Source organism: Abrus precatorius, unplaced genomic scaffold, assembly GCF_003935025.1.
Source record: "Abrus precatorius isolate BTA unplaced genomic scaffold, Abrus_2018 Scaffold2, whole genome shotgun sequence".
NCBI lineage: Eukaryota > Viridiplantae > Streptophyta > Magnoliopsida > Fabales > Fabaceae > Abrus > Abrus precatorius.
In genome coordinates, this window is record NW_020874362.1 from 38706202 (window position 1) to 38725408 (window position 19207).

At 31.9% G+C, this 19207-nt stretch overlaps 3 protein-coding genes across 5 annotated transcripts; 2 read left to right on the top strand and 1 right to left on the bottom strand.

Moving 5' to 3' along the window:
- Window positions 1-1125: 1125 nt before the first annotated feature.
- LOC113857931 (UDP-arabinose 4-epimerase 1-like) lies at window positions 1126-7021 on the top strand. 3 transcript variants are annotated; one of them, XM_027490252.1, is made up of 11 exons: window positions 1126-1340; window positions 2162-2322; window positions 2642-2766; window positions 3674-3787; window positions 3867-3974; window positions 4087-4178; window positions 4809-4950; window positions 5045-5139; window positions 5439-5568; window positions 6279-6423; window positions 6528-7021. In XM_027490252.1, exons 2-11 carry the CDS (start codon window positions 2262-2264, stop codon window positions 6764-6766), a joined length of 1251 nt encoding a protein of 416 aa, XP_027346053.1. In that variant the 5' UTR covers window positions 1126-1340; window positions 2162-2261; the 3' UTR covers window positions 6767-7021. The 3 variants fall into 3 exon arrangements, with proteins under 3 accessions (XP_027346053.1, XP_027346054.1, XP_027346052.1); XM_027490253.1 differs by lacking the exon at window positions 1126-1340 and adding an exon at window positions 1391-1504 and having other exon boundaries at window positions 6528-7016; XM_027490251.1 differs by lacking the exon at window positions 1126-1340 and adding an exon at window positions 1629-1651 and having other exon boundaries at window positions 6528-7016.
- A 2231-nt stretch (window positions 7022-9252) lies between these two features.
- LOC113860021 (beta-amyrin 28-monooxygenase-like) lies at window positions 9253-10929 on the bottom strand. The gene is made up of 3 exons (XM_027492652.1): window positions 9990-10929; window positions 9648-9835; window positions 9253-9546 (listed from the first exon to the last, which is right to left on the bottom strand). The coding sequence occupies exons 1-3, from the start codon at window positions 10927-10929 to the stop codon at window positions 9253-9255; spliced, it is 1422 nt and encodes a 473-aa protein (XP_027348453.1).
- Window positions 10930-14688: 3759 nt separating this feature from the next.
- On the top strand, window positions 14689-18010 carry LOC113860022 (putative receptor-like protein kinase At3g47110). The gene is made up of 2 exons (XM_027492653.1): window positions 14689-17383; window positions 17589-18010. Exons 1-2 carry the CDS (start codon window positions 14689-14691, stop codon window positions 18008-18010), a joined length of 3117 nt encoding a protein of 1038 aa, XP_027348454.1.
- The last annotated feature ends 1197 nt before the right edge of the window (window positions 18011-19207 follow it).

The window sequence follows — 19207 nt, forward strand, 5'->3', positions numbered from 1 at the left end:
AATAGAAATGTGTTTTTTGGCGCAGAATTTGAAAAGGTAAGAAGGGTGAGATGTACCTTTATTATCTTATTTTTATAATTATTTGTAAACTTAAATTGTTTATCTTTAATCAGAATATTCACATGAACATAAATCCTCGAACTTCGGTCTTTTGAGTGTCAAATGAAACTTTTAGTAGTTTGATTTCTTGTAAATAATAATGACAGTTCAGAAAAATAAAATACTACATACCAAAATGGATAATCTACTTTGTTTAACAGTAAATGCACATATGTACTAAAAATGCATAAAATATTGAATAATTTAACAGCAACTGTATCATTGCAAAAAATAATTTTAGCATATCTAGATAAAAGTAATTTATTTGGGACCATGAGCAAATAAAATAACAAGGAAAAAAGGAGTGGTCAGACAAACTTCATGATAAAATAAACCAAGTCTTATAAAAGGCATAAACTGAAAGAACATTCCTTCACAGAAGGTCATTAACTCTTCCACATGGTCGTGGCTTTGGCATTTATGAGTTCCCATCCCCAGGATTCTAAGTTTAGGTAGAATAAGCTTCATCATTGGTGTCACTTGGTTTTTTCTTCTTAAAGCATCTCTCATATTTTTAAGCACCTTTGAATTTTTTTTCTTCATAAACTTAACCTATTCTAATTACATTTAAACATTATATTAGTAGAAAATTACAAATGTACATGGAAAAAAAATTATACTATAAGAATAAACTCTTATTTTAATTGTTAAAAATATAAGTATTATTATTAATGTAAAAAAATTTGAATAATAATAATAATAATTATTATTATTGATTTTGAAAGAGGTGAGTTTGACAGACACGTAGGTCCCAAAGTGGGAAAACGCAGGCCCGAATGATGGCATGCAGATTGTGATTACACAGAGAACAAAGTCCCGCGTTGGTAGCGCACACTAGACAACAAATGGTAGCACATCATTGGACACTCAATAAAGGTGTTGCAATTTCATGCTTCAATTCCTAACGCTTTTAATACTTGTATTTTTTATTCTTAAAACTATTTTCATTTAAAGAAATTTTAAATCAAAAAAGGAAAATAACAATAATAAAGAAAAACAAGTCCTATGATGTTGTTGTTCCTTTGATTCAGGGTCGCTTCTCTCTCTCTCTCTATCGCCCTCTAACGCTTTGACAACATGGACTCCACGCACAGAACTCTCCGTCATTCTCTCTCTCTTCTCTCTCTCTCTACATATCAATTTTCAAGTCTCAAGAAAGAGCACCCTACAATTCTGGACCCCCTTCCATATTGCTGTGCAATTCTCATTCTCTTTCTATTTTCTCTACCCCGTTTCTTCTGGTACACATTTTTTCTGTACTTATTCTATTTTTTTCTTAAGATCTTGGGGAAAACTCTCAAAGCTCCTCTTTTTCTTTCCTTTTTTCTTTCTTTCCTTCGAGTTAACTGTGCTTTTTTGGGTCTGGTGCTGATCAACCGCTTTTGGGGGGTAGTTTGAGCTTCGAGTTCGTTTCTGTTTTCTGGAAATTTTGTGGGATTTCGAATTTTTGGTTGTTGGGTTGTGTTAAATTGTGCTTGTGCTGAAACATTTAATGATGGTTTTTTGTTTGCTTTTGTCATTTGTTGGATCTTGAAACTGTGGAGTCTTCTGGGTTTGTTTTGTTTTCCCTTTTGGGGTGTTTTTGCAAAAAAATTGTAGCTTTTTTCAATGGATATTAAATGGGAACGTGGTCCCCTTTGGGTTCCTTCGCCTTCAATGTTCTGAGGAGCAATTGATTGGCATGTCTTTTGTGTTTCCTTTGCCTGTAATGTCTGTGTTTTTCTTTTTAATCGTTTAGTGGTTTGTTCTTGTACTGCTTTATGTGGATCTTGGAATTTTGGTGTACGCTCTTTCATCCACCATGTTTTAGTTTTGAATTTGTTGTTGAATTGCTGGGGCTGTTTTTCATTTGCAGAAGTTTTATGGTCATTTGAATTCTAAGTTCTTTCTTTCGTCTCCCTTCCTTTTTGCTCTCTTGCTTTAGTGCCAATCCTTTTTATCTTTACTGTGTTTTTTGGGGTCAACCCTTTCCTTGTTTGGTGGATTTTCATTTTTTATTTATTTGGGTTGTTTGGCCATTCTAGTGGGGAAAACATCTTATACGGTCTGATTTTTGCTGCAGCATGTCTATCAAGATCTATCTGGGGAGTGGAACTTGATTTGGTCATTGATATTAAGGAATAAGACCTCATTCTCTACACTAAACAATAAGGCTTTTGCAAATGCTAAATTTTGGCAGGTCCAGAACTCAGCCAAGGGCAGCCAGAACTTCATCAATGGGAGGTAAGATCCTGTCATCTAAATTTGAGCTCCAATGGGGGTACTACCGACTCTCTTATTTTATTCCTTGAATGAAGCCTGGTTGGTTAAAGTATTAATCAATTTGAAAAAGAGATTGGAAATGTTTACTTTTTTAACCTTTGACTATACTCTATATAGGATAGACCGCATGCAGGTATAAGATTTTATAACATAAGGTGTTTGTGAATTCTTTAATTGTCAATGTCCTGTAATTTATTTCATGTTTGTTAATTTTTTTCCACTTCTTATAATTGGTCGTTAAAAATGTAGTTTCTCATTTTTATGTTCCACTGTACTGTAGGCATGGATTATGTAGATCCAAAAAGGAAGGGAAATTTTGTTGGGAAAGTATTTCTTGCTGCTGTATTAACGACACTATGCATTATCATGATCAAGCGATCTCCATCTTTGAATTCCCCCAGTCCGGTAATCCCTGTACCATTGATACCATTAAAATGCCATACACCATTACCATGGTCAATCTATATGTGTGTATGTGCATCTGTTATGTTTGTTCTTTCTGTAGATTGAAATATTATATTGTTTGTTGTAGTTGGTTTTGCAATATGCTTGTTCACAAAAATCAGAACTAGACTTTGAGGATGTATGTAGATATGTAAATATAAATTTTTCTTGACAGCAATAATCTGTCACATTTTATTTGACTGTATCGGATCATAAAAGAGACAATTATTACGCCATTGAGATTTAAGAGAGCTACTGCATAGCACGGCCTAGGGGTATAAGTCTTGGTTGTTGTTGTTATTGTTTTTCAGTGTGATTTCTGAGGATATTTCTGGTTCCAGTTTATGGGAAAAAAGGGAGTCACACTAATGGATTCTTGTCAAGTTAACTGAACACATCGATTGTTTCCATCTTCTTACCTTTGTATGGTTAATATTGAAGTGTATAAAGATAAGGCCTTTGGGCAGTTCAGTCAGTTCTTATAACGAATGTTCTCTTTGACAGATTTGTATTTGTTCAATTAGTTTCTTTGGCTTTTTGATAATTACCTATTGAAAGATATTTTAAGATGGTAGATCTTTGGCTAAAGAATGAAGCTTGGGCATGTTTCGTTGGTGCACCAATGTTGTCAGAGATGTGAGAGAAAGTAGAAAGAAATTAGGGGAAAGTAAGAATGTAAGATAGGGAGCAGTTTATATGGAAATATGTGTGTGTGATAAGAAAGGAGTTTTTTTTTTTTGTTTTTTCAATTAGAATTTTCTTCTTGCTCAATCTTGTTACTTATGGATTTAAATCTACATTACTTTTTTCTCTTTTAGTCATCTAGCTAATTCTTCTGTTTTATTTCTGCCTTCCCCCTCTTTTTCAGTTTTCCATCCATGAACCTGGGGTCACTCATGTTTTAGTAACGGGGGGTGCAGGCTATATTGGCTCACATGCCGCTCTACGACTTCTGAAGGATAATTATCGTGTCACCATAGTAGTATGTCTATTTATAAAATATGGTTCTCTGATAAAGCCATAAGTATTTGCTAGTCATAACTTTTTTTTTTTCCTGGCAGGACAATTTGTCGCGAGGAAATTTGGGTGCCATCAGGGTTCTTCAAGACTTATTTCCAGAACCTGGAATGCTTCAATTTATATACGCTGACTTGGGAGATGCAAAATCTGTATCCTTATGTTATGCTCTGTTATAAGACACATTTTGGTGTCACTTTTTTATTTTGTTGATACATATATGGGAAATTCCCAAGAAAGATTGTTTACTTGACTGGTTATCAGGTTAACAAAATATTTTTGGAGAACAAATTTGATGCTGTGATGCACTTCGCTGCTGTTGCCTATGTGGGAGAAAGCACTATGGATCCTCTTAAGTAAGTACTTCTGGTCCTGGATTTTGTTCAGTCACATTAATCCCAGTCGAATAAGTTATGGAAAGTAGCAATTGTGTTCAGTTTCTAATTTTCTCCATCTATATCCAAGTACCAAAAGTCACCTTTTTTCTTTTTTGATACACATTGACATTTTTAACATTATTTGTACATTGATACAGAGGTTTCCCTTATGGTCTCACTTTGTCATTAAAGTCATGCATTGGGATGATATACAAACTGAGATGCAGGATATGTGTGCATTTCTGATAATATATTGGATATAATACTATTTTCAACTTACGCTTCAACACTGCGGATAAGAACTACAAAGACACCTGCAACGTAGTTGTTGATGTAATGTTTGCAATGAATACCAGACTAGTGGTAGATAAATTGGACCATTACTAAAATCATCTTTTATCTAGAGGATCAAAAACTGTCTGAGTGTACCCTTATTTGCTAATTGGTACTCTAACAAATGCATTATGGTGTTGCTCTTCTTTATAATTAATATGATTTTGTTGGGGGTCAGATCAATTGTAGTTATGAGAATGGTAAATAATGGTTGGATTCATGTTCTTTGGATTTACTTTATTTATTTAATCATGTCAAATTTTGCATGTTTGTCAGGTATTATCACAATATTACATCAAACACCTTGTTGGTATTGGAGTCTATGGCTAAACATGATGTCAAGACATTGATATATTCTAGTACATGTGCAACATATGGGGAACCTGAAAAGATGCCCATTACAGAAGGAACAAAGCAGGTGGGCATTGGTTGAGAATGTCTATGTTTTTCATTGCATCCCGAGCCTCTAATTCTTTTGGAGATTGTCTTAAAATTGATGTTCTATATATCAGGTCCCAATAAATCCGTATGGGAAAGCCAAGAAGATGGCAGAAGATATCATCCTTGATTTTTCAGAAAATTCGGACATGGCAGTAATGATTCTGAGGTTCGTATTCTGATTTACATTTCCCCTCATTTCAATTAGTTTTTCTTATCTTATTCCTTGTGTCCTTTGTTGTGAAAGCTGTAAGTGATTCTTACCATATCTGATAAAAATGGAAACATGATTTGTATTTGGATTTGTTGCCATAACAAAACTGTCCACTTCATGTTTGGACTATTGATATTTATACTGTTTTGAGGTTTGATTTTGGATTAAATGTAGCCTATCACTGGAAGTTGATGCTATTTTAGAATTATCTATGTTGGTAATTATTGATATTTTTTCTTTGGGAAAACCACCAGGTACTTCAATGTGATTGGATCAGACCCCGAGGGAAGATTGGGCGAGGCTCCTAGACCTGAACTGCGAGAGCAAGGTCGAATATCAGGTGCCTGCTTTGATGCTGCTCGTGGTATTATACCTGGTTTAAAGGTATGTTGATACTGATATTTTCATTTTTGTTTTTGGCCAGAAAGGAATTCTATTTCGTTACACTACCTGACAAAAATTGCTCTTGCTAAGGAGACTGCATTGTATATAGAATTCATTGTCAGAACTCGGAGAACCAATAAGAGGCCAACCAGCTTAAACTGATATGTTTTTCAGAGCTATCAAAATCTTGATAAATCTATTTTTTTCCCTTACATTTGGTCTAGAATATCAGCGTTTAACTGAATCTTTTAATATCAGAAATAATGTACAAAATTTTCTTGTAAGTGAAAAGCTTTAGAGCTGTGGTGTGTTAAATTGTAGCTGCTTTAGTACTCAAATAACATATTGGCTTAGTCATGACTTTCCTGCCATGTTTGTTTTATGTGCTATGATTTTTTATCCGTTAAAGTTTGTAGTAATTTCATTTCATTTATGCTGAAATGTTGGTTGGTAAATGTTATTTTATAAGCTACCATACAAAATCTGAAGGATTTGGCCATACTAGTCCATAGAAATAGTTTGTAAGCTTTAACCATTTCATTTTTCTGGTACATGAAAATCCTGTGTCAATCATAACTTATTTCTTTTACCTGTTATTTGCAATTTGCTTGAAAGTGATCTAGATTATCATATGTTTAAACGCGTTTAATATTGTCCAAATTCACTGGAAACTTGCAAGTGTGCTCATTGTGTGTGTTGCCACTTTGCAGGTTAGAGGAACAGACTACAAAACATCTGATGGAACTTGCGTACGAGACTATATTGATGTAACCGACCTGGTTGATGCTCATGTGAAAGCTCTTGAAAAGGCACAATCTGGTAAAGTTGGGATCTACAATGTTGGCACTGGAAAGGGTAGGCTGAAACTCTCTGATTATGAATGTAGTGCTTTAATTTTCTTGGTAGTAAAATAACTTGACATATTTCAAGATTTTCTCATGTGGAGTTGTGTTTATCAGGTAGTTCAGTGAAGGAGTTTGTTGAAGCTTGTAAAAAGGCTACAGGGGTAGACATTAAAGTTGACTTCCTTGCTCGCCGTCCTGGCGATTATGCAGAGGTCTATAGTGACCCAACAAAGATCAAACGCGAATTGAACTGGACTGCAAAGCACACTGATCTTCAAGAGAGTTTGAAGATTGCATGGAGATGGCAGAAATCTCATCGTGACGGTTATGGGATTTCAAATGCAATAATTTGAATTATTTAGAATTCTAGCATAGCAGAAGACTACAAGAACACCCCCACAGAGTTTATGTCTTGCTGCACTTCTATTGATATCTTAAAAGAGGGGTTGAGATTTCATTTTCCTTCTTTTTTCAGTCCATAGTGATTTGGTATTGGGCAATTTGTTCTTGGGGAGTTGATAGTCCATTCGTTACATGTATTCTCTATAGAAAGACCACATAATATGATCCAATAATATAATGCTGAGGCTATGGTATTGATGGCTATTCTCTATCTTCAATTTCTTCCCTCACCTTAAGTCAATGGCGTGTCTTATTAAAGTTGATGTAAATGAACTTGTGTTCTTTTAAACCTTTTCTTCGAATGCTTATACTTATAAAATAAAATCAAAGAAAGCATTTTTTTTTATCAAAAAAAGAATCTTGTATATAAAAAAGTAATGTGAGAACATCTTTTCATGCTCAAATTGGAGTTAATTTAGTAGATTTAATTCATGAATTAAAACTGTAATTTTAACTTAGAAATAAGGCTAACAAATTAATGAAACAATGTAAGATGAAAACTGTAAGAAATTGGGTAGGATCTTTCGCCCTTCTCTTCTCTTCTCAGATATTTATTGTGTCTAAAATCTTTTTCAGATGACAAATTATTGTTTAGGATCTTCTCTTCTCTTCTCTTCTCAGATGACAAATTATTGTTTTTCTTAGCTTTGTTCACCTAAAAGGCGTTTCATTTTTCACCATCACCATAACCAGCATGAAGTTGTTTTGCGTTCAACTTCTCTGCATTTTGTTTCTCCTTAATTATTCACATTTTATCTTCATTGGTGATTTTCACCCAAATCCTGACAGGCATTTTGATTTTGATTCTTAGGTTTTCAATTGTTTCAAGGCTTTTTCATTTTGTCAAATCTCTTATCTTTTGGTATATTCTTTTTTAGTTGTGAATTTAAATCCCATTTTTTAATTTATTTATAACACTTGATTTTATTTTATCTTTTCTGATACTCATGATTTTTTTCATGATACAAATCCAAAACGCAAGTTATAAAGTCACATCTGATATTCATTGATAATAAATCAAACCCTGAACCCCGTTGGTGATTGCAATTCTTTCTTTTCTTGAAGATATATTTTATTTGATTGTTGAATTTTTTTTTTCTTTTTCTGAGTTGATTTCATTATTGGTAAGAACACTAATTCATTAATTTTGGCAATCTTTTTTTTTTTCAGATTATTTATGTTTTGGATACTTTTTTTATGTGTATTTTGATAATTCATTAATCTATAATTTTGAACCTTTTTTTTTTGTTTGAATTGAATTTCTTAACTTTATAATTATTATAATAATTTCAAAACTAGTTTTTATCTTAATTAATTTAAAAAAAAACATCATGAACTAAACTAATTAAACTATTATGACCCTTTTTTCACTCAAAACACACCAATTAAAATATCATATGTTACTCAAAATTAAATTTTTTTGAAATATGTATCCCCTTTAAAATATTAACTTCACAGATTATAAAATACTCAAATTTCTAATTCAAAATTTTTAAAATTATTTCCTATTTCAACTATATCATAAACCTTCAACTGTGTATTAAAAATAATGATATTTTGTTAAATTTAATAACCTTTTTAATAGTATTTTATCTATTTAATCAATCACATAAAGGTGAGGTATTAATCTGTTGACTTTTTCACACTAATTACCATTGGTTTTTTATCTTTCATTCTTCTCCATGTTTCTTTCTGTTCACTGCTCTCATGCATTTGCATTATCGTCCTTGTCATTATGCATACATTGTGTAGGACTTTACGTGTTGTGCGTTGTCGCTATTGGTTTATATATTAATTTGTGGTCTATTTTATTTTGTGGGTCAAAGTGGTCCAGTACCTAGTTGTCCAATGAATGTTGATTATTAGTTTATTACTGGCAACGCTGCTTTCAATAACAATCAAATCCATATTTTGCCACAAAAATACACATTTCTATTAGGGTCGATGTTAATTGCACCATTGATTGATACCAACAGCTCTATTATTAAGATTTCATCGTACAGAATGGACTACGACTTTTGCATTTTTTGTGTGTATAAATTTGCATTCAAATTGCATATAACTTGCTCAGTCTTCTAATTAAAATGTCACGTTGCTGCTAATAGTTTTTCCCTCAAGAAAAGAATAATGTTAATCATATAGCCTATTATGAATGTTTGAGAGAGAGAGAGAGAGAGAGAGAGTAAAAAATATAATAATAATATGATGTGATGAAAAATATAAAAAAATGAGAAGAAAAGAAAAGAAAATATTGTGCAAGTTTGTAAATATTATTATTCTAAGAAAATGACAAGAATACTTTGAGAATATTCTTATTATGTGACCAATTTAACATTGTATTGTGTACTTCAATTAATTGATACCAATTTGTTGAAATTAAAAGACTATAGACCCAAAGATTTTTTTATTAGGCTTCATGTTGACAATAGATGCACTCTTATAAGCGATGAAGTCGAATGGGAATTCCCTCTGCAGGGGTAGGGATCAAAGTACCGAATATTTTCTCATGAGGAAGCAGAACTTCCCACTTGAACTTGGTTATAAGGTTATGAATAAATGTGAGAACCACAAGCCTTGTGTAGTCCTTTCCAGGGCAAGATCTTGGTCCAGCTCCAAAGGGTACAAAAGTGTATGGTGCAGGAACCTTCCCTTCAAACCTTGAGGGATCAAAACATTCTGGTTCATCAAAGTATCTGGGATCCTTGTTTGTTCCAATAAGTGCCCAAAATATCTGTGAAATTAGAAATTGGCCCAGAAATTACAAACAAAAATTTAGTTTACAAGCCAATTTACATGTATCAAGTAACATATCATAACGATCTATCAAGGTACCTTCCATCCCTTTGGAATAGTAAAACCTTCATATGTGATATCTGTTATGGCCTCTCTGAATGCACCTGGTGCAGTTGGGTAGAGTCTCATGGTCTCCTGTGCAACAGCCCATGTGTATTTCAATTTCTGTATGCTGTTCCAATCTAGTGCTCTACCACAACCTTTGGTCTTTGTAATTTCAGCATGCTCTGATTCAAATAAAAGGAAGCATTATATATTAGAAAGGAAAAAAATCAAGCATATTTAACTGGAATTGGCCCAAACCCAAAATCATATTTTATTTCACACTACCTTAAAGGGGCTACAATATGTTACATACATAAAAATAATGTCTTGTATTACCGGATATGATTTTTTGGTAGATATCAGGCCTCTGTCCAATGTGTTTGATCATGAAAGATAGAATGACAGCTATTGATATATAACTGGAATTCATTAATCCCATGATGATGTTGCTTATTTCAAGTTTTGGCACATATTTTTCATCCTGCACAGCACCAACTATGTGTGCTAGTAGGTCGTCCATAACTTGGCCCTTGGACAAAGCATCAATCTTCTCCATGATAAAAAATTGGATCTCTTTCCGAATTGCAGCTGCATCCTTGAGTGCTCTACCATATGTAGAGCCAGGGAAATTCACAGGAACTGAATAAACTCCAGAGTACAAGTTGTCAAACTTGTTGGCAAATTTGGCTACATGGTGTTGATCATCAATGCCTAAGAAGAATTGATACACAACTGTAAGGGAAAAGACCTTCACCAAAGGGTACACTTTCACTTGTGTTTTTCCTTCCCAGTGTGTCATCAAATGTTGGTGTGTGAGGGATTGAATGTTGTTCCCCATGTACCTAACTAGTCCTTCAGGTTTCAGAAACCCCAAGATCTTCACTGGAGCAGCAGCTATAGCTTCTTGTTTTGGCTTAGCTGCATGTGGCTGATCAGGAATATTGAAGAGCCTGCGCTGAGTTTTCAAGTAACAAACTTTGATGAGTTCTGGTTCATTCATAGAGACAAATTTGTTTGCTGCAGGACCACATAGAACCACTGCTGGCTCTCCTAGTATGTTTGTCTTGAATGTCTCTGAAGAGTACTTTTTTACCCTCTCTTGAATGAAATGTTCAATCTTGTTGAACAAAAAATGGTGGGTTTCACCCACTAGAGGCCACCCAAAAGTACCTGGGGGCAAGCTTTTAGATCCACCTAGTCTTCTTTTCTGGAAAACAAAGGTAGATGCAATCAAGGTGATTAAAGTAAGTGACAAATACTGAATGAGAACATCCATTTCAAACTACACAAATTCATTAATTGCACACTCCATGTTAGTGTTGAGCTGTGTTTATATAGGTCTTTAAGTCATGCTATGCCTCTCTAGTTGATATCATATAATAATAATAATAATAAACTATTATTTTATTATTTTAATTTAAATTATGTTATATTAAAAATGTAAATTAATAATGGATTTAAATATAATTGAATCATTCATCTATTTAAGTGATCAATAATAAATGATAAAATATTATTTCATCACTGAAATAAATAAATAAAATATTAAAATTAAATAAAAATATATTAATTTTAAAAAAATAAACTAATAACAAACCAAATAAAAAAACTAAAATCAAAATAAAACTCTGAAAAAAAAGTAAATAAAAAAATAATTAAAATTGAAAGATTTTATTTTCAATTATTATTATTATTTATTTCAGTATATCTGATCTCACTTCTACCGTTGAAACTAATTAATATTAATAAAAAATAATTTAATAAAAAGCAAAATTTTTAAAAAATTGATTTACCAAATTTTTTTAAAGCCAAAGTGTATAGTTTCCTTGAATGATAAATAAATAAAAAAATCAGAGAAAATATAGCACGTAACAATGCACCTATAGAATAGTTACATAAATCAAATTAAGAAAAAGTTGTAGATCCACGGAATTAGAGTGCTTAAAAGTTTGTTTGGAAAAGTTTATTAAAAGTTTATAAATTTTTTAATTTATTAAATAATATTTAAATATACTATCTTTTAAAACACTTGATGACTATAATCATGTCTTGTTACGTTAGTTGGTATTACTAGAGAATTTGACTATAGTTAAATTAAAATTTTACTTTAATTTTTTGAGATAATAAGTATCAAACACTTTATTTTTTAAATTTTTAAAATGTTATATTAGTTTTTAATTTTTATTTTTATTAATTATTTTTTTTGAATTATACATTGTCAACACATAATAATTAAATATTAAAATTTCATGTTAATTGACATATATAATATATTGCATGGTAAAAATATATTACTAAAATATTTGTCAAACATTTTGGTATTTAGGTCTTAAAACATTTTATGGATGCATTAATTTTTTTCTTTTATTCTTTCTTAACACTATTATTCTTAGAAATTATCACTTTCGGTCACTATTTACATTTGCATTTTCCATTGCTACTACCAATGATTCATATTGCTGCTTTTATAATAATCATTTTCACCATTGTTGTGTATATGTTTTTTTAAAGAAAAAAAGAACTTCAAAAACTATTGTTGCAATAGATGACTTTTTGTAAAAATTATAATATGAGATTTTCTTAGTAGAAAACCAACAAATATAATAAAACAAAGCTTCGGACGGCGTATATTTTTATTTTAGAATTTTGACAAACTTGAGTCACCTCCCTTCTGAAATCGTCGCAATCAATTGTTGTTATATTGTATTTTTCTTTGTTGGCTTGCAGAAGGAAAGAAAACGAGGGATAAATATTTTATCGTTATTTTAGAGATTTTTATATAAAAGGAAACTATACAGTAATTTAATAAATATACCACAGTTTAGTACAAAGCAAGTAGTTTGATATCGCTTAAATAAAATTTTAAATTTAAATTTTATGTATATAAAAATTTTTAGAAAAAAACTCACTCACCATGGATCAAACTGGATGGAAAAAAAATAAAAAACATATTATATTTTTAATTAAAATATTAATCAAAATAGAAAAATACAATTTTCCTTCGTATAATTACAATATTTTTTTCATTTAATATATGAACTACAAAATTTAGTGTGATGCTATTTTTCTTGTCTCTTTTTTGTCGTTTCTATTTTGTATTATTTTTTCTGTTCTATAAAGATAGAACCCACAGAGAAACTGGGCCCAACTAAGGCCTGTTCAACAATAAAAATTAAGATGTTGAAGATATAAGGCAGCCCACAACTAAATTTTTTATTTAATAAATATTTCAAAATTATATTTTACTTTGATTACAATTTCTTCAATATAGATTTTTTTTTGTTATCACTAACTTTTCTTGACACCGCAAGTACATCTGTGGGATGTGATTTTGTTTGAGTAAATTTTTAGAAATTTTTTTATAAAATAAATAAAATTATATTTTCTATTTTTTAATTTTTTTTAAAAAATTTGATTTTTTAACTTCTCTAAAATATAAAATTTATTTTCTATACTAATTTTATAAAAATTTATCCAAACTAAACTATAAATATACAGATATATTAAATAATCTTACGTTTTACACAATCACTGACTCGGTCTTTTGGTTGACTACAAATTGACCTTAATTTTCGATGGCTGTTGTCAAATGCCCTTAATACAAGTTTATTCTTCATTGCTAGCTAATTTTCACACATAAAATGAAGCTTTTATCCTAATAATTCATCTTAATTTTAATTTTGTCCGCATAATTTTATTTTTAACTTTGTCCCTATAATTGTATTGTTTTAAGTTTTGATTATTTAAATATACTAAACACTAAATAGAAAGTTGTGTTTTACAGGACATGTATTTTAACACATTATTTATAGTAGGAAATTAGGAATTAAAATTAAAATTTTAAATTATAATTACAACTAAAATTGAAAAAAAATTACAAGGATAAAAATGTACACAATTAACCTCCGATTCCCATGTAAATCTTTAACTATAAAAGAGAAAATAAAATAAAAATTAAGATAATCATATAGCATTTGTAAAACTCAATAAAAATTTAATATATGAAACTTATATTAATCTATTATTTTGATTTGTATATGAAAAAATTATAAATTATAAAATATTTATTAACAATGAAAATTTTAGTCTCTTCTCCTTTTGAATCTCTATGTTTTTTTAGCAAAAAAATAGTATAATTAATTAAATATATATAGATGAATATAATTAATTAGTGAATACAGGGTTTTTCATTTACATGGATATGAATTAATATCATCATCATAATATACATGCATACATACAATTAATTCTTAAAATTATATTAATCAAATATTCAAAAATTTAAAATATTTTATTAATTTTTCCTTTATAATTTTTTTATTTTAGTTCTTTTATTTTATATTATCGTTTTAATAAAAAAACTAAATAATTTGAGAATTTACTTCCTCATCATCATTTTGATTTTTATTATTGCCACTGTTTATGCTGTTGCTACTGATATATAATTCTTGAATGTATGGTATATATGGTGGTGATGAAAACTTCTTAAGTAAATAATGAACTTAAATGAATGAATCAACCTTATCACTACTAGTCAATCGATCTTAGTAACTTACTGGACTCGTTAAACATTAAAAATATATGAAAAATCATGTGGCCTGTGTTTAAAATACACTTGTCATTAATTAAATATGATTTTATGTACGTTTAACGTTGCATTGAATACTTACACGACTTGTTCTACTTGTGAACACATTGACTTTTTCTACGTACATTTGTCAATTTTGCGTGTGAAATGTTGATGACTTTGCAAGTGAAAACTGAGATATGAAAATGACACTTGATGAAAAAGACTGATAATTAAATAAACGGCTTACTAGCCTGTTTATTAAATTTGAATTTAAGTATTTAAAAATATTAAATTTTAATTATTTTTTATTTTTTAATACATTTTTATATATTTAAAAGAAAGCTTAAGATTAAAGTTAATAAAACCATGATAAATAAAGAAAAAAGCGAAGCATCGCAAATGCTGCAGCAACTGTCACTGGATCATTATAAATACACGTCTTATTCCGAGATGAGTATCAAAAACATGCATGCAATCCAAACCAAAGAAGCAAATATGCCTTTGTTTTCTCAGCCACTTCTTCATTTTGCCTTACTAATCATCCTCCTCCCCTTTAGTTTACACAACCATGATTTAGTTGGTGCATCATCAGCCACTTTAAGCATTACCACAGACACAGAAGCCTTGATCTCATTGAAGTCTCAATTGAGCAATGACACTCTCAACCCTTTATCTTCTTGGAACCAAAGTTCATCCCCTTGCAAAAATTGGACTGGTGTGCTATGTGACAAGCTTGGCCAAAGAGTGACTAGCCTTGATCTTTCAGGCTTGGGACTCTCAGGTCAGCTAACTGCTTATATAGGTAACTTGTCCTTTCTCGAGTCTCTCCAATTGCAGAATAACCAACTCACAGGGGTGATTCCTCACCAAATTTCCAATCTATTCAGTTTGAGAGTTCTAAACATGAGCTCTAACTTATTTGAAGGAAATCTTCCTTCAAACATCACCAACTTGAATCAGCTCCAGATTCTTGATCTATCCTCCAACAAGATTGTCAGCAACATTCCTGAAGATATCAGCAGCTTGAAAAGGCTTGAAGTCTTGAAACTAGGAAGAAATAGCCTCTATGGTGCAATCCCAGCATCTCTAGGAAACATTTCTTCACTCAAAAATATCAGCTTTGGCACCAACACTCTCAGTGGTTTGATTCCAAGTGAGTTGGGTAGGCTCCATAATTTGATTGAGCTTGATCTCACTCTTAACAATCTAACTGGGACCGTTCCACCTTCTATATATAACTTATCTTCCCTTCTTAACTTGGCCTTAGCTGCAAACTCTTTGTGGGGTGAGATTCCTCATGATGTTGGTCACAAACTCCCAAAACTGTTGGTGTTCAATTTCTGCTTCAATAAATTCACAGGTAGAATTCCAGGGTCATTGCACAACCTCACCAACATTAGGATCATTCGCATGGCTTCCAACCTTTTGGAAGGAACAGTGCCACCTGGTTTGGGAAATCTACCATTTCTTCACATGTATAATATTGGTTATAATAGGATAGTGAGTTCAGGTGTGAGAGGCCTAGACTTCATTACTTCATTGACGAATAGCACCCACCTGAACTTCCTAGCAATTGATGGCAATATGCTGGAAGGTGTGATTCCTGAAACCATTGGCAATCTCTCCAAGGAACTCTCAAAATTATACATGGGAGAGAATCGTTTCAATGGAAGCATACCCTCCTCCATTGGTCGTCTTAATGGTTTGAGGTTGTTAAACTTAAGCTACAATTCAATCTCTGGAAAAATCCCACATGAGCTAGGCCAGTTAGAGCAATTGCAAGAGCTATGTCTGGCAGGAAATAAGATATCCGGAAGTATTCCAAATTCCCTTGGTAATCTTCTAAAGTTAAACCAAATTGATTTGTCAAGAAACCAACTTGTGGGGAGAATACCTATTAGTTTTGGAAATTTTCAAAACCTGCTCTACATGGACTTATCCAGCAACAAACTCAATGGAAGCATTCCAATTGAAATCCTCAATCTCCCAACTTTGAGCAGTGCTTTGAACTTGTCTATGAACTTTTTGAGTGGACAAATTCCCCAAGTTGGGAAATTGATTAGCGTTGCCTCCGTTGACCTTTCTAGCAACCAATTGTTTGGTGACATCCCTGGCTCATTCAGCAATTGTCTCAGCTTGGAAAAGTTGATTTTGGCCAGGAATCTGCTTTCGGGTCCCATTCCAAAGACTCTTGGAGATGTGAGAGGCTTGGAAACTTTGGACCTGTCCTCCAACCGACTCAGTGGATCCATTCCTGATGCACTTCAGAATCTACATATCCTTATGCTGTTAAACCTCTCTTACAATGATCTAGAAGGAATAATTCCAAGTGGTGGAGTTTTTAAAAATCTCTCAGCTGTCCATTTTGAAGGCAATAGGAAACTCTGCTTGCATTTTGCATGCGTGCCTCATGGCCAAGGAAGAACAAATGTAAAACTTTACATCATCATAGCCATAGTGGTAGCATTGATACTATGTCTCACAATTGGCTTCCTACTATATATAAAGAAGAGAAAAGTGAAGGTAACAACAGCTGCAGCATCTGAACAGCTAAAACCTCAAGTTCAAATGATCTCGTATGATGAGCTTCGGCTGGCAACGGAAGAGTTCGGCCAGGAAAATTTAATAGGAGTTGGGAGCTTTGGCTCAGTTTATAAAGGCCATCTAAGTCATGGAAATACTGTAGCAGTGAAAGTCCTTGACCCTCTGAGAACCGGTTCTTTGAACAGTTTCTTTGCAGAGTGTGAAGCTATGAGGAACGCAAGGCATCGAAATCTGGTTAAGCTGATCACATCATGCTCTAGTATTGACTTCAAAAACAATGATTTTCTGGCTCTGGTGTATGAGTACTTGTGTAATGGTAGCTTGGAAGACTGGATTAAGGGGAGGAGAAAGCACGAAAATGGAAATGGGTTGAGCCTTATGGAAAGACTGAATATAGCTATAGATGCTGCTTGTGCATTGGATTACCTGCACAATGACAGTGAAATTCCAATTGTGCACTGTGATTTGAAGCCTAGCAACATTCTACTGGATAAAGACATGACAGCAAAGGTTGGTGACTTTGGATTGGCTAGGTTGCTGATTCAAAGACCAAGTAATCAAGTTTCCATTAGCTCTACTCGTGTCCTTAGGGGTTCAATTGGTTACATACCTCCAGGTTAGCAAACAACTTGCAACTCATTTCTCCCTGCAATAATTTTTCTTATCATTAAAATATAAAATCCTTAATGCATACGTGATATATCTATATGTTTCTCTTTATGAACCTTTTAAATTTTATTATAAATTCTCAAACATTTGATAATTAGTATTGTTACTTCTCTTATGCTTTGGTTAACAATAAAAGTACTGGTACAATGTAGAGTATGGATGGGGAGAGAAACCATCAACATCTGGAGATGTATATAGTTTTGGCATAGTGTTACTAGAGCTCTTCACTGGGAAAAGCCCAACAGATGAGTACTTCACCGGAGGCCTAAGCATAAGAAGATGGGTGCAATCAGCATTCAAAGAGAAGAGTGTGCAAGTCATTGACCCTCAATTGCTATCCCTCATTTATAATGGTGACACAGCTATGGGACCAAATCTACAACTCCATTGGGTGGATGCAATTGTAGGAGTTGCCATATCCTGCACTGCAGAAAATCCAGATGACCGCATGGGCATTAGAGATGCTTTTCGCCAACTAAAAGCTGCTAAAGACTCCCTTTTGAAACTGTCTGATATCAAGAGTCCTACTGCTGCTGCCGCTACCAAGCGTTACTTCCTCGTTTCAGTAAAGTGAATTGTATGGAGAGTGATGCTTGGCACCGTGGATGATCCTTTCCAGCTATGTCTCACAAATGGAAAATGTTTCACGTACATCTATAATGGGATATATCTCTCCTTGAATTTTGAACAATAATTTTGAGATGCATGTAAAAGATATAAAAATAGAAATAATTATAGGAGAATGCTTAAGTATAATAAATACTTTTTGTATTGTTGTATAACTAAAATTAAAATTTGAAATTAATAATACATATCAACCTTTAATGTTAATTTTTATTATGCAAATTATTAAGGTAAACTTTCAATTTTAATTCGAGAACACCAAAAGTACTTATAATACTACATGTTGTTGCGTATGTATTAATCTTAAATGTTTAAATAATAAAACTATTTTCAAATAACGTAGAAGTGAAGTTGGGGATTGAAATATGACTAAAAATATATAATATAATAATACTTTTATTGTCCATAAAATGATCAAATATTTTACTTTTTTAGGCCAAAGAATCTCTAGTCATGTATAGAAGAAATCCTAACAAGTCGCAAATATGAAGCGTCACTCCCTTTAAAATCTTTAAAATTATATTTTAAAATACTAACAATTTTTGGAAAAACAAATTTTCTTATGAGTTTAATCTTAAAGACAATCAGAATCATTCAATCCTAACAATTTTTGCAATAAAACAATCAAAATCATTAAAATACTAACAATTTTTTGCAATAACGACAATCAGAATCATTCAATCTCATCTTGATGAATTTAATTCTATTATTATGGATCTGCAAAATATCGATATTAAAATCGATGATGAAGATAAAGTTGTTTTGTTGATTGTCTCTTTACCTTCTACTTACAAACACTTCAAAGAAATTATGTTGTATGGTAATAATGACACCTTATCCTTTGAAGATATTAAATCTAATTTATTGTCCAAAGAAAAATTTGATCTTGAAATTCATTCTGAGGACAAGGGTGAGGGTCTAAGTGTTAGAGGTAGAACTCTGATAAAAGGGAGTACTAGTCACAAAAAGAGTAGATCCAAATCTAGGGGATGAAAATCCAACGCTACTTGTCGTTATTGCAAAAAATATGGGCATGACATTTCTGATTGTTTTATCTTAAAGAAAAAAGAAGAAAATAAACAGAAGAAAGAAAAAGGTAAACAACCTGTTGAAGCTGCTAATATTGAGACTGATTCTGATGGAGATG